This window comes from Eleutherodactylus coqui, chromosome 1 (assembly GCF_035609145.1).
Source record: "Eleutherodactylus coqui strain aEleCoq1 chromosome 1, aEleCoq1.hap1, whole genome shotgun sequence".
Lineage (NCBI taxonomy): Eukaryota > Metazoa > Chordata > Amphibia > Anura > Eleutherodactylidae > Eleutherodactylus > Eleutherodactylus coqui.
In genome coordinates, this window is record NC_089837.1 from 477,548,282 (window position 1) to 477,561,469 (window position 13,188).

Sequence of the window (13,188 nt, forward strand, 5' to 3'; positions counted from 1 at the left end):
AGTACATTGAGCTCCCGCCCCCTTGCTACTGTTTGCAATGGGAGGGGCAAGGGTGGAGCTATGTTACGCCCTGCCAGGGGAGGAGCTGCATTCTGCCCCCCATCCCATTGCAAACAGTGGCAAGGGTCGGAGAGGGGGCAAGAGCTCAATCCACCAGCTCCCGTCCCGCCTCCTCCCCTTGCAGAGAAGGTCAGGGTATATTGGTCAGGCGTAAAAACCCAATCAATATACGCCCATGTGAATAAGCCCTAAGGCCACCTGCACATGGGCGTATGTGCATCGCCGAATCCGGAGCGGGCGGGTGCCTCAGCATTCCGCAGCAAATACTGCCCATAAACATGCTATTAAAAATCGCTTTTTCATGTCGACGAGCAAAAATCAATTGTGATTTTCTGTTTGCAAAGGGAAAATCACAGCATGTTCTTTCTCAGTGTGGATTCTGCGTGGACAGCTTCCATTGAAGTCAATGAAAGCCGGACGGGCCACAGAATCCACGTCATTGCCTAGTGACAATGCATCATCTATACTGCACATGTGCGATGCCCGGCACATTGGCAGCATGGAGGAGAAGAAATCTGGACACGTAAGCAGGGTCACCGGCCGGGCACCGGATCGGATTCCGCTGCAGGATCCCACATGTGGAAACCGATCCGGCCGTGTGCAATCGGCCTAACATGAAATGACTGGAAGTGCAGTTACATGGTTTACTTAAAAGCAATGCAAAACTGTCATGTTCTGGCAAGGCATGGGAACCAACGAATATACATTTGTAAGGCCTGTAGCTGGTCTCCAGGAGGTCTCTGTATTCAGTTCCATCCGAACAATAATATTCCAGAACCACCACGTCTAGCACATACTGCAACTGTGATCCATCCGAATTCCGACTGGAAATTTACCAGATGAAATGGTGCGGCATGCTGCACTATTTTTCTGGAGTCTTTTGTCGGATCTCCAACGCAGATGTGAATGGGCCCTAAACTATTTGGAAACATCTTCTGATCAATTATAGGGTTGATTTAACCCTTTGCAATCCAATTTTGGATTCAGGGTTTCCTAGGGGGCTTTCTCTTTCTGCCGTTACACAATGGCGCCATCTGCTGGCTAGAGTCAGTACTGCAGTATGTGACATGCTGGAGAGGCCCCCCGACAACAGAGCGGCCAGTAATATGCAGTAAGAATACCCTGCCAGGCGTCTTCCAACATCGGAGCTGTACAGGCTTCAATCAGAATGTCTGAAGACGTCAGACAATGGATTGGAAAGGGTTAAAGGTAACTGGTCAGAACTTTCACTCTACCAAACCAACTACAGCAGCAGATTACTAAATTACAGTTCTTTCCATAAATAAGCTTCTTCTCTTTCCATTAGGAAGCATACCTCCAGAAAACTTATTTTAAAACTTCCTGCGTCATACACGCAGCAGTATGAACTCTTACACATGCGCCGGAAGTTTGTATACCAGCACATGCGCAAATCATTTATCGGTTATGTGGGCCAATTCAGCGTACCTGCCAGTCCATCTATGAGCTGCTGGCTCATGTGTGAACTGTGGATGATGGCGGACGCAGCAGCGGTGTTGCTGACAGATCCTCTTTAACAGTATTTTATCAGTAGACATATATTATTATACTTGCTGCATGATTACCAGCACTTAGCAGCATGTGAGCAAATAAGAGACGAATGCACACAGCCGGGTCGGAGTCGGACAGCGAGATGTCGCAGAAGAATCAAACCCTGTGACCCCTGCGTACCTGCGCGATGTCTTCATGTCTGCGCTGCGGATGTGCCAGGTGGCGCACCGCCGCACATGCGCAGTGAATGATGGGCCGTCACGCCGGCGATGACACAGATCCGCGGCGATTTTAAAATTTACATTTTGGAATTGCCGCGGGGTGGATGGCTTCCATTGACTGCAATGGAAGCCGACCATGCAAGGCTCGCACTAGAATAGGACATGCTGCGATTTTTCCACCCGCAAGCGGAAAATTGCTGTTGATTTGTGCTCATGGGCATGGAAAAGCGTTTTGCATAGCATGTCTATGGGCAGTATTTGCTACAGAATCCGGAGGCGAATTCCCGCTCCAGATCCCGCAGTGCAAATACGCTCGTGTGCATTGGGCCTACAGCAGTAACGTATCTAGAGATCTATCTAGATATGTTACGGTAGAAAATAATAAGTGGTGGAGTCGGTGTGAACGCTGACTGTTGGAATATGTCGGTACTATATAAACAACGCGTAATAAATCACAGCAGACATCTCAGGCGGGATACAGAACTGTATCAGCAACTTTTAATCAAAACATGTATTTTATACAATCGATTATAGCACATTGGTAAATGTTTCCAGCGTATATTTAAATAATAATAATAAAAAAGCAGCAAATAAAATAGGCAGGGAAATAAACATACGGAGGCCCTGCCGCGTCAGAGCACTCGTCAGGAGTTTATATCAGTTGGTCTTCAGGTGCCAAGACCTTCACTCGTTGGGAGACTGAAGGGGTACTAGTACAAGGGTTAGGCTATATTCACACGGGCGAGAGCGATAGCAGGCTTGTCGACGCGTGTTTTACCTGTGGATGCGAGGCGGTTTTCAATACCAGTGCGATTCTCTGGCGCTTATTTCACACCCGTCGGAGGATCGACAAGTGGTTCTCATATTTTTTGAATAGGAAATATCTAGAGATGAGCGAGTATACTCGCTAAGGACAATTATTCGAGCGAGCATTGTCCTTAGAGAGTACCTGCCCGTTCAGAAGAAAAGATTCTTCTGAGCGGGCAGGTACCCGCGCCAGCATCCGAATCTTTTCTTCAGAGCGGGCAGGTACTTGCTAAAGGACAATGCTCGCTCGAATAATTGTCCCTAGCAAGTATGCTCGCCCTCTCTAGAAATATCCCATTGCACAGCATTCAATGTGTTTGACTGTCCCATTGAAAACTATAGGCGATGCGTCCCAATGGACGCAAAAAAATAGGACACAGCGTGATTTTTTTTTTTTTTTACCTCACAGCATCGCTGTGAGGGAAATAAAACAAAAATCGCTCATGTGTTTGACTCCATTAAAAAGAATGGCGCTCATAGTTGCTTGAGTTCTCACAGCGCGCATAACTCGCACTCGTGTGAATGGAGCCTTAGTAGTGTGCTCCAGCTCGCTGCATATAGTCCAAACTGGATAATGCCTGTCTGTCAGAACATAAATACAGCAGACGTCTGTTTAAAAGCCCTTAGATGATGAATTGCGCCCCTCTGTTCTAACAATCAATAGGGGGCCTTATAACCTGGGCTGCTTCTGAAATAAACTTTTGTGACCATTTTTAGAAAGGAGGAGTCAGGGACATAAGTACATTTAAAGGGTTTTTCCATTATAGCGGTTTCTAAATCAACCTGGTCATTAACGCATCTCCCATTAAGGGAGTGACCAAACATACTCATCAACCTTTTGCCTGGGAACGTGGACACGAGCACCAATGTTCTCGAAGCTAGTAGGGCATCCAACCTGTCCAGGCATTTATAATATATTCCATTCATATGCTGTCAAAGATGGAAAACCCCTAAATAATAAGCCTTGTGCCCCCGAAAGACTAGAAACCTGCTCCTTCTGCACCCAGCGACTCAGGTCTGCTGGTTGGATGGCTTCCATAGACTTCAATGGAAGCCGTGAGCGGGGAACCCGCTCAAAAATAGAGCATGTTGCGATTTTTTTTCCTCGCGAGCAGAAAAATCGCAGTTGCTGTCCACTCGTGTGAGTGCACATGCGGATGCACCATTGGTTTGAATTGGTGTGGAATGCTGCAGATCACGGATTCCGCAATTCAAACTTGGTGGTGTTCAGGGTGGTCTTACTTTGGACAACTATCCCCTGAACAGTCATTTGGAATAGCTAAAGTGAGCTGTTAGCGAGCCAACGACTACTGTTTATGTACGTTTACAGAGAGCGATAGTTGTTCAGTAGTCGTTCCACTTCGGGGGAGAGAACGAGAAAAAGCGAGAGAGAGTATGAATTGGGCTCCAGGCGATGTCATATACAAAGGACTGCGGCTTTACACCACAAACTTGAGATCAACCAGTGACCATTTTTCAGGTGAGCTGAAACAACAAGCGACTACTGAGCGACCGAATGTTGCGGGCGCTTTACATGGAGGAACTGGCATTTGCACTTTTAAGCGATTATTTGGCCAATCGCTGTCTCATGTGAAAGCAACCTAAATCTATAACGAGTGCTGGGAGAACGCACTCTAAATCCTGGGGCAAAATGTTCATTATTAAACAGGCTTGCAATTTGGAAAGGATATTGGCAAAATGCTAATTCTTCAATAAACTTACATTTAGAAAAGCAATTTACTCTTCATCCGATTCTATAAAAACTCATTGTTCAAAAAAAAAAAAAACAAAGCCCCTACTAGAAGAAGTTGTCGTTTTACTGCAAAGCTCAGCATGCATTTCCATCTCAGGCAGATATACAAATGATTGGAGTTGTGGTTAGATGAACGGTCTTGCCGCCGGAGGCCCTAGAAGTGGTTCCCCCGCCCTTGGCCTATAAGAGGCCCTCGGAGGCTCCTTGTGTGTAGTGACCTCTTCTTCCACTTGTGTAGAGTTTGTGGACCACTAGACGCTTCTATGATGCAGAGAAGAGATTTCACCCCGTTACCAGAGTCTGAGAGGGGCGCATTATTGGGATCCGAGAAGCTGGATGGTCGTAGCAACGAACTGCCCACCAGGGTTGTTCTGACCAGACGTAGGAGGTGTTGGGACCAGTGGATGTGAGGGCTCACACCCAAGGTGATTGGGCTCAGGATGCCCTCAAGAGTCCAGCAGTAGAGAGGATCGTCCGCCAAGCACAAGCAGCTTCAACTGTTTTGACTGCCATCCAGAGACAGGTGGCATCATCATTACAAGCCCCTATGTCAGCGGGAACTACTTCCAGGTGCTTGACTGAAGGACATTTGGTCTCATGGCACCTATTACCTGTACTGCCTTTGACACCCACCTACTATCACCTCCCTTTGCAGTCCATGAACAACAGAACTAGACTGCTACGCAGTGGAACCAGGTTGTCTTCAGCAATGAATACAGGTTTAGTTTGGGCACGGACGACGGCTGTGTTCATGTCTGGAGACCTAGGGGTTAGCGCCTCAATCCTGCCTTTGCTGTGGAGCAGCACACTTCCCCCATTACTGGTGTGATGGTCTGCGGGGCCATCCCATATGACAGTCGGACATCTCTAATCTCTGTATTGCCACCTCAATGATATGTTCAGGACATCCTGCAGCCACATGACTTGTCTCTCTCATGGCGGCTTCGAAGAGGCATTCTCCAGCAGGATAATGCTCGGACACACACACACACACACAAGGTGGTGGTGGGGGTCACAGGAATCCCCCACAACATTGCCACATTTCCGTGACCTGTCCAGTAGCCGGATTTATTGCCTATGAGACCATCTAGGACGCCACCTTCGAAAGCCTATGAGTTTGTATATTCTAGAGGCTCAGTTACAGCAAATATGAAGGGATATGCCACAGGATACCATACACAACTTGTATGCTTCCATGCCCCCCATATCACATCTTGTAGCCAAGCTAGAGGCGGTTCAACAGGGTACCAGAGACTCCCTTCAAGCGTTCAGTTTTCCACTTTAAATTCTCCTTTTGCTCCGATATTGTAATTACTTACTTATACCAACGTTACAATTACACAAAGAAAGTCTTATTCAATTCCGACAGCTCTTTCTAGTGTTTTTTTTTATTACAATGAGTATATTTCATACTGGAGAGTACATAATATGGTCCAAGTAATAAGTCTGCACTGACAAGCAATTTATTTGTGCTGGCAATTTGTAAATTGACTTCTTTCCCTCTTAGGCACAATATCAGAATATGACTTTATTGCATTCTGCCACCTCGAAAATATATGAGCAGTCCCCGCACGATACTGTTCTAACAAATACTGGAGAAGTCAAAGCAAACACTACATCAAACTTCCTTTTGTATATAATGGAATACCAATAACAAACATTTAGCAGTTTAAAGGGGTTATCTGGGACTTATATATTGATGACCTATCCTTCTTTGGCTTAAATCACATTCACTGGGCACATAGGCATCCTACAGTTCAGTCCCATTTAAGTGAATGGGATTGAGGTGCAATACCAGACCTCGCCACTGCACAATGTACGTTGCTGTGCCTGACTTACAAGGAAGAAGCCGATGCACTCACCCGAGTGCTGTGGCCCCTTGCAACAGCTGATCAGTGACGGTACTTGTAGTTGGACTCACAACAATCTGATATTGATGGCCTTTCCTAAAGGACATATCAATTTGTAAGTCCGGGAAAACCCCTTGTCAGGATATAATTTTAGCTTAAAGAGGCACTTTTACTGAAATACTTCATAGGGCTTTATAGATGAGCGGGAACATCCAAGCCTGAGTGGGTAAGAAGTTCTCCATCCCACAAGGCAAATGCTGGCAAGACTGGGCCTCGAAAGTCTGCTTTGAGAGTATGGATGAGGGAGCCTTTTTCAGAGTCCACAAGGCTGAGCTTTCTACCTTCATAGTCCAAGAGGATGCCCACTTTGCTTGGATGTCCAATATTGGTAATGGGGATTATTTTCTTCACAACCATTCCATTCCATTTTTTATGGCTATACGCAAAGACCCATGATTGGTTGCTTACACCAATGCATTCATCTCTGGACATGTCAGCATCTGCCACCCCAATGCGGAACTCATTGGACTTTTTCACAGTCACCTCCCAATAATGACGGCCACTCACGATTGGGGTGTCTCCAAGAACAACAGCCCATTCACGGAAACGCTCAGGAGTCTGGAGGACTTTGGATGGATCAATGCCCAATATACGATAGATGACCGCTGTGTCTTTCTTTGAAAGGTCCAGGCTACTGTGGGCTGTTTTTTCATCTAGTTTGAAGGATATTTCTGCATAAGGGTAAAGAAAAGTGAAAATTAGTTTAGCAATTAAACCTTCCAATAAAACTTAACCCATCACTAGTTTCATGCTGCCCAAACCAGATATGCCCATTTGGCTCATGTACATTCTGAAACGCTTCTCCATTTCAGAGAAAACATACTTTGAAGTTTGACTTTGAACTCAACTTTCGGAGTGCTCGAGTCGAAGAGGCCGCCCATTTTGGGCTCCCTCTGCCCGAAGCATTAAGAGTGTCTGCTCCTCCACCTACTTGTTTATAGAGAGGGAGCTGTCAGTCTTGAAGTCACAGGCGGCGTTGGCCCGGCATGGTCCGTTTCCTTGACTCGGAGCTCCATTAATAGAGTACGATCGCCCACTGAAGAGAGTAATAAGGAGCACTCAACACTCTGGAGGACTCCGCATGTGCATGTACTACACTAACAGCTCACCGGTTTCTATAAAAACTAATTCTTTTTTACATGGTGCTGCATCAGGATTGAAAACGTGATGCCAGGTTCACCTCGCATGGATTACAGTTGACAGCAGGGAAATCTGGGAACTGGACAACTTGTGACTGTCTTATCAGGAGGGACTAAGAGAGACTGGCCAAAGCAGATATACTTTAATTGCAATCTTAAGGCCCATTTAGACAACGATTATTGCTCAAAGGCAATATTTTGAGCAATAATCGATGTGTGTATTTACAGGGCAGGATGATCGCTAAAAATACGCTCAAACAGCAGTTTGAGTGACAGTTTTGAGCGTTCACTTCGCATAAGCTCTTAAGTAGCTAATTAGCAACTTAAGAGCTTATTAGTGTGTAAATGAAGGCTCCCATTGTATACAGAAGATAGCTGGAGCGCTGTCTTCTGTATACGTCTGCTGTGTTTTCTGAGCGCTCAGCTGGTGTACAGCTGAGCGATCCGAGCAGGGTATACAAAAGACAGCTAGAGTGCTGTCTTCTGCATACTCCTGCTGTGTTTATAGCATTCAGCTGGTATACAGCTGAGCACTCAGAGCGGGGTGTGCCAAATACAGCTGGAGAGCTGTCTTCTGCATACTCCTGCTGTGTTCATGGAGCAGGATACCAGCTCAAACAATAGTATCAGTGCTATCCGCGCAGCACTGATAAGGCTCATCGTTTATTTTTAGCTAGCTTAAAGTTAGTGATGAACGAATAGTGCGCAAACATTGCACGACGGCCGCGCGTTTAGACAACGATTATCGCCCAAAAGACGGCTTTTGAGCGATAATCGTATCTACATGGGGTATTAAATGGGGCATAGAGAGATGCAGGTAGCTTGCAGGGCAGAAGAATTACTGAAGCAACTGCTCCATACAAAAAGACTCGTATGCAGGGGCTCAATTAAAAGGAGTCTTCCAGGTAAATACAGTTGAGGATTTTCCTATCTCCGGAATACCCCTTTAAAGGTTTAACAACCATAGTCAGAGGCAACTCCGATCATAGCCGCTGTTACCACCAGGCGCCACTGGCTGTGTATGGAGTGGACTTTTACACACAGGAGGAGGGCCCGGGGGGGGGGGCGGGGGAAATAAAAATAAAAAAATAAAAAAATTTAAAAATCGCAGCATCATATCAATAGTTGATTGGCTGTGGTCCGTTGCTCAGGACCCCAACGGATCAGCTCAGTAGGGGCATGCTTTCAACCCCGCAAATACACAGAGGTCGGAGCGGAAGTCTCTGCACCAACCGCCGTGTAGTGACCGGCGCTTGTAACTGCAGGCATAACTCTCATTGAAAACAACACAAGCTGTGCCTCCAGTTATAAGCGCTGGCCACTACCGAGAGGTTGGCGCAGGGACTGCCGCTGCTTCAGCTTCCACCTCTGTGTATTTGCCCGCTCAGCTGATCGGTCGGGGTTTATGTTTAGAGGTTCTATCACACACCTGGCATGAAATGCTAGACGAAAAAGAGCAACATGAAGGGCGTTTTCGTTCGGTAAAATGCCGGAAGGCCGAAGCAGAAACTGAACCGACCTCATTAAAGGCAGTGGGGGTCAGTTCAGGGTTGTTCTGTTCTAGAGATGAGCGAGTATACTCGCTAAGGCACATTACTCGAGCGAGTAGTGCCTTAGCTGGGTATCTCCCCGCTCGTCTCTAAAGATTCGGGGGGCCGGGGAGAGCGGAGAGGAACGGAGGGGAGATCTCTCTCTCCCTCTCCCCCCCCCGCAACTCACCCGTCACCCGCGCCGGTCCCCGAACCTTTAGCGACGAGCGGGGAGATACTCGGCTAAGGCACTACTTGCTCATCTCTATTCTGTTCCAATACAAAAAACAGATTCATTTAGCAGGCGAATCCCCTTTTTCCTGCCCCCATAACGAAGTAGGAAAACTGCATCCCCAAACGCAGATGTGAACGTTAGTCCAATAAGGATATGAAGTTTATACTGAAGGAACAGCGCTTGTGACGGAAAGACCACTGCGGCTAAAAAGAACAAAAAGCAGCAACAATATTACCAACTAGTGAAAGTATAAAATGTTCCTGTGCAACATACACGGGTAACGGCATAACGGAATTAATACAAATCCCAAAGAGTCAGATCTCTAATAACGTTCCTACGCCTAAGGCCGGGCTCACACGAACCAGTCGGATTCAGCATGCGGATTGCCACTGCGGTAGTAACAGCGAACGGTTGCGCATCGTCCTGGCAGAAAAAGGATCGCAGATAGGGAAAGAACGCTAGAAAGTAGTAAAACATCCCTCCGGTCTCTCCAACCCGTCCGCGTGGAATCCACGGTAAAATAGAGCATGCAGGGTGTCCGAGCGAACCGGCAAAAGTTCACGCCTTTCAATGTCCGCGTATGACTGCGAGTCATCCGCTTGGACAGCGATCACGGATGCAGGTACCTCGCACGGTCACAAGATCGGGCCTGATAATCGCACTCATCGCTGTGAAATTAGCCTTACGGCCTCCGGTGACCTGATTACACCCAACGCTAATTATTCGCCTGCGATGGAACTGCGTGCTGAGTTTTCTGGCTGCCGGATTGTGTTGGACAGAATCTACATCCGGGTCATTCTGGGTTTTCTTGCATGGGAAAAGTTTTTACAGCTTTCCGAAGATTTTCACTAATTGGTAATATTGTTTTTCAGTACTTGTGGGTTATCGGTCATCAGTTTAACCAATTTCACAAACATTTCACCCATAAATATGCGTAAAAAACCAAAACATAAATATATATAATATATTTCAGGTGGTACAAATGCAGGGATAGTGTGCAAGATGGCGTTGAAGGGTATATATTTAAGAAAGTGGTGACAGATGGCCCACAAGTAGCGGTCATTCCTTTTAGTATATCCCCACTAATAACACTGTGACCACTGAAATTAAAAAAAATGAGCAGCTGTGTGAGCAGAGCCGGATGTATGTGGTGACGGCTCCCAGCTGGCAGTACAGTCCTTGTATTCGTCCCGACCTTCACCTGCAGTCGTCATGGGGACTATAGATCAGTAATGATGTCACTCTGCTGCGAGCAGGGCGCTCCACGGGACACGTCAGTGACGTCACGCACAGCTGCGGCGCCTGCAGGGCTCACTGACAACTGCCTAGCAACCTTCTAGAGAACTACAGGCCCGAGAGGCATGCTGGGACTTGTAGTCCTCTGGCCGCAGCCGACGTTGCTCTCTGTCGCCCCCCGGTCTCCCTTTCTCCTCACCCCTCCTGCAGCAGACGGCTGTGTAGTTGGTCTGCAGGGCCGCAGCCCGCAGGCACCTCAGAGCGCGGCTCCCCAGGATCACGGCCCTCATGGGCGACGCCATCTTGGAATAAGGCGGGCTGTCATGTGCTGCACGGAGGAAGCCTTGTAGTTATGGCAGGACGGGAGTGCACGTCATGAGGGGTGGCGGCTCCGGGCGGGCTGGGGCGCAATAGGGGGGCAGTGGACGTGTCACACCGAAACATGTGCCGCCATGTCACCTCACAGCAAGGGCACAAGCCCACATGTACAACCTGAGATAGTGTGCTAGGAGACAACGTCCATCCCGAGCAGCCTGTCCTCACCCCCCTTGTTGATCCAGAGGAAGGCAAAACCCCTCGATGAGGGAGCCTTGTTGGCACCGCCCTGTTCAGTCGCACAATGCTTCTATACGTAACGATTATTGTTCAAGTGACTGAGAATCGTTCCGTCTAGACGCGAGCCGACCACGGCAGAGAATCTTTCCGTCTAGACACGAGACCAACAAGGACTGAGAATCGTTCCGTCTAGACGCGAGCCAATGACAATTGAGAATTGTTCCATTTAGACGCGAGCCACCGATAACTGAGAATCGTTCCGTCTAGACGCTAGCCACCGATAACTGAGAATCGTTCCGTCTAGACGCTAGCCACCGATAACTGAGAATCGTTCCGTCTAGACGTGAGCTGCCGCCGACAGAGAATCGTTCCGACTAGACACAAGCCGACGACCACTGAGAATCGTTCCGTCTAGATGTGAAACAACAACGACAGAGAATGGTTCTGTCTAGATGCGGGGCCGACAACGACTGAGAATCGTTCCGTCTAGACACGAGCCAACAATGACTGAGAATCGTTCTGTCTAGATGCAAGCTGACGGCGACTGAGAATCGTTCTATCTGGACAGTAGCCAACGACCACTGAAAATCGTTCCGTCTAGACGTGAGCCAATGACCACAGAATCGTTCCGTCTAGACGTGAGCTGCCGCCGACAGAGAATCGTTCCGACTAGACGCAAGCCGACGACCACTGAGAATCGTTCCGTCTAGACGTGAGACGACAACGACAGAGAATGGTTCTGTCTAGATGCGGGGCCGACAACGACTGAGAATGGTTCTGTCTAGATGCGGGGCCGACAACGACTGAGAATGGTTCTGTCTAGATGCGGGGCCGACAACGACTGAGAATTGTTCCGTCTAGACGTGAGCTGACGACCACTGAGAATCGTTCCGTCTAGACACGAGCCGACGACCGCTGAGAATCGTTCCGTCTAGACGTGAGCCGACGACCACTGAGAATCGTTCCGTCTAGACCCGAGCCGACGACCGCTGAAAATCGTTCCGTCTAGACGCGAGCCAACGACGACTGAGAATTGTTCTGTCTAGACGCGAGCTGACAGCGACTGAGAATCGTTCCAACTAGACATGAGCCGACAACCGCTGAGAATTGTTCCGACTAGACGCGAGCCGACGACCACTGAGAATCGTTCAATCTAGATGCAAGCGACCCACTTTTGAGAATCGTTCCGTCCAGACATGAGCCAACGGTGACTGAGAATTGTTCCGTTTAGACGCGAGCCGACGACGACTGAGAATCATTCCATCTAGACGCTAGCCGCCGCCGACTAAGAATCGTTCCGTCCAGACGTAAGCCAATGATGACTGAGAATTGTTCCATTTAGACGCGAGCCAACGACGACTGAGAATCATTACGTCCAGACGTGAGCCAACGACAATTGAGAATCACTTCGACTAGAAGTGAGCTGATGAACACTGAGAATCGTTCCGTCTAGAAGCGAGCCGACCACGGCAGAGAATCTTTCCGTCTAGACACGAGGCCAACAATGACTGAGAATCGTTCCATCTAGACCAGGGGTGGGCAATTAATTTTCCCATGGGGCCACATGAGAAATTGGAATGGTTTTAGAGGGCCAGACCAACATACGAAGGCTCCATGCACATTGCCTTAATGGGGCCGTATTCCAGCCGCCCGATTTGCGGCCAGAATACGGCCGCCATTGAAAATGAATGGCGCTGTAATACGGCTCCTCCAACAGTGCAACAAATTGTCTGTGATTTAGTGCTCTTGCCCTGATGAAATTAACTATCTTTTGCGAATGCTTCTTTTTTCTTAGGACAAATTAGCGCTGCAGAGTCCACCAAACATTCTTTGACAAACTCCCCATCAGAGAATGGCTTACTGTTTCTTGCAATTTTGTAGGATACTACAAAGCAGGTCTTTACGGCTGCATCCCTGGATGAGTGAAGCTTTTTAAAAAATCCTTGCTGACTTTGCAGTTTTGCTAGCAAATCTTCAGATACCCCTGCCCGCTCTGCCTCCGTCAAGTTCTTGTATTTCTCTCCGTGTTTAGTCTCATAATGGCGATGCAAATTGTAATCTTTAAATACAGCTATCTGCTCTCCACAAACTAAACACACAGCTTTACCTTTGGTTTCAGTAAATAGATATTTAGAAGTCCATTCTTTGTTAAAAACTCGGCATTCTGCATCAATTTTTCTTTTTTTAATGTTAGCCGCCATATTTAAGGGTTAACAGCTAACCTCGGAAAATAG

General features: G+C 47.8%; 1 protein-coding gene across 1 annotated transcript; it reads right to left on the bottom strand.

The window, feature by feature from the left end:
* Nucleotides 1-2,256: 2,256 nt before the first annotated feature.
* Nucleotides 2,257-10,744, bottom strand: SPRYD4 (SPRY domain containing 4). Its single transcript, XM_066584796.1, has 2 exons — nucleotides 10,599-10,744; nucleotides 2,257-6,931 (listed from the first exon to the last, which is right to left on the bottom strand). Exons 1-2 carry the CDS (start codon nucleotides 10,699-10,701, stop codon nucleotides 6,393-6,395), a joined length of 642 nt encoding a protein of 213 aa, XP_066440893.1. The 5' UTR covers nucleotides 10,702-10,744; the 3' UTR covers nucleotides 2,257-6,392.
* Nucleotides 10,745-13,188: the final 2,444 nt, after the last annotated feature.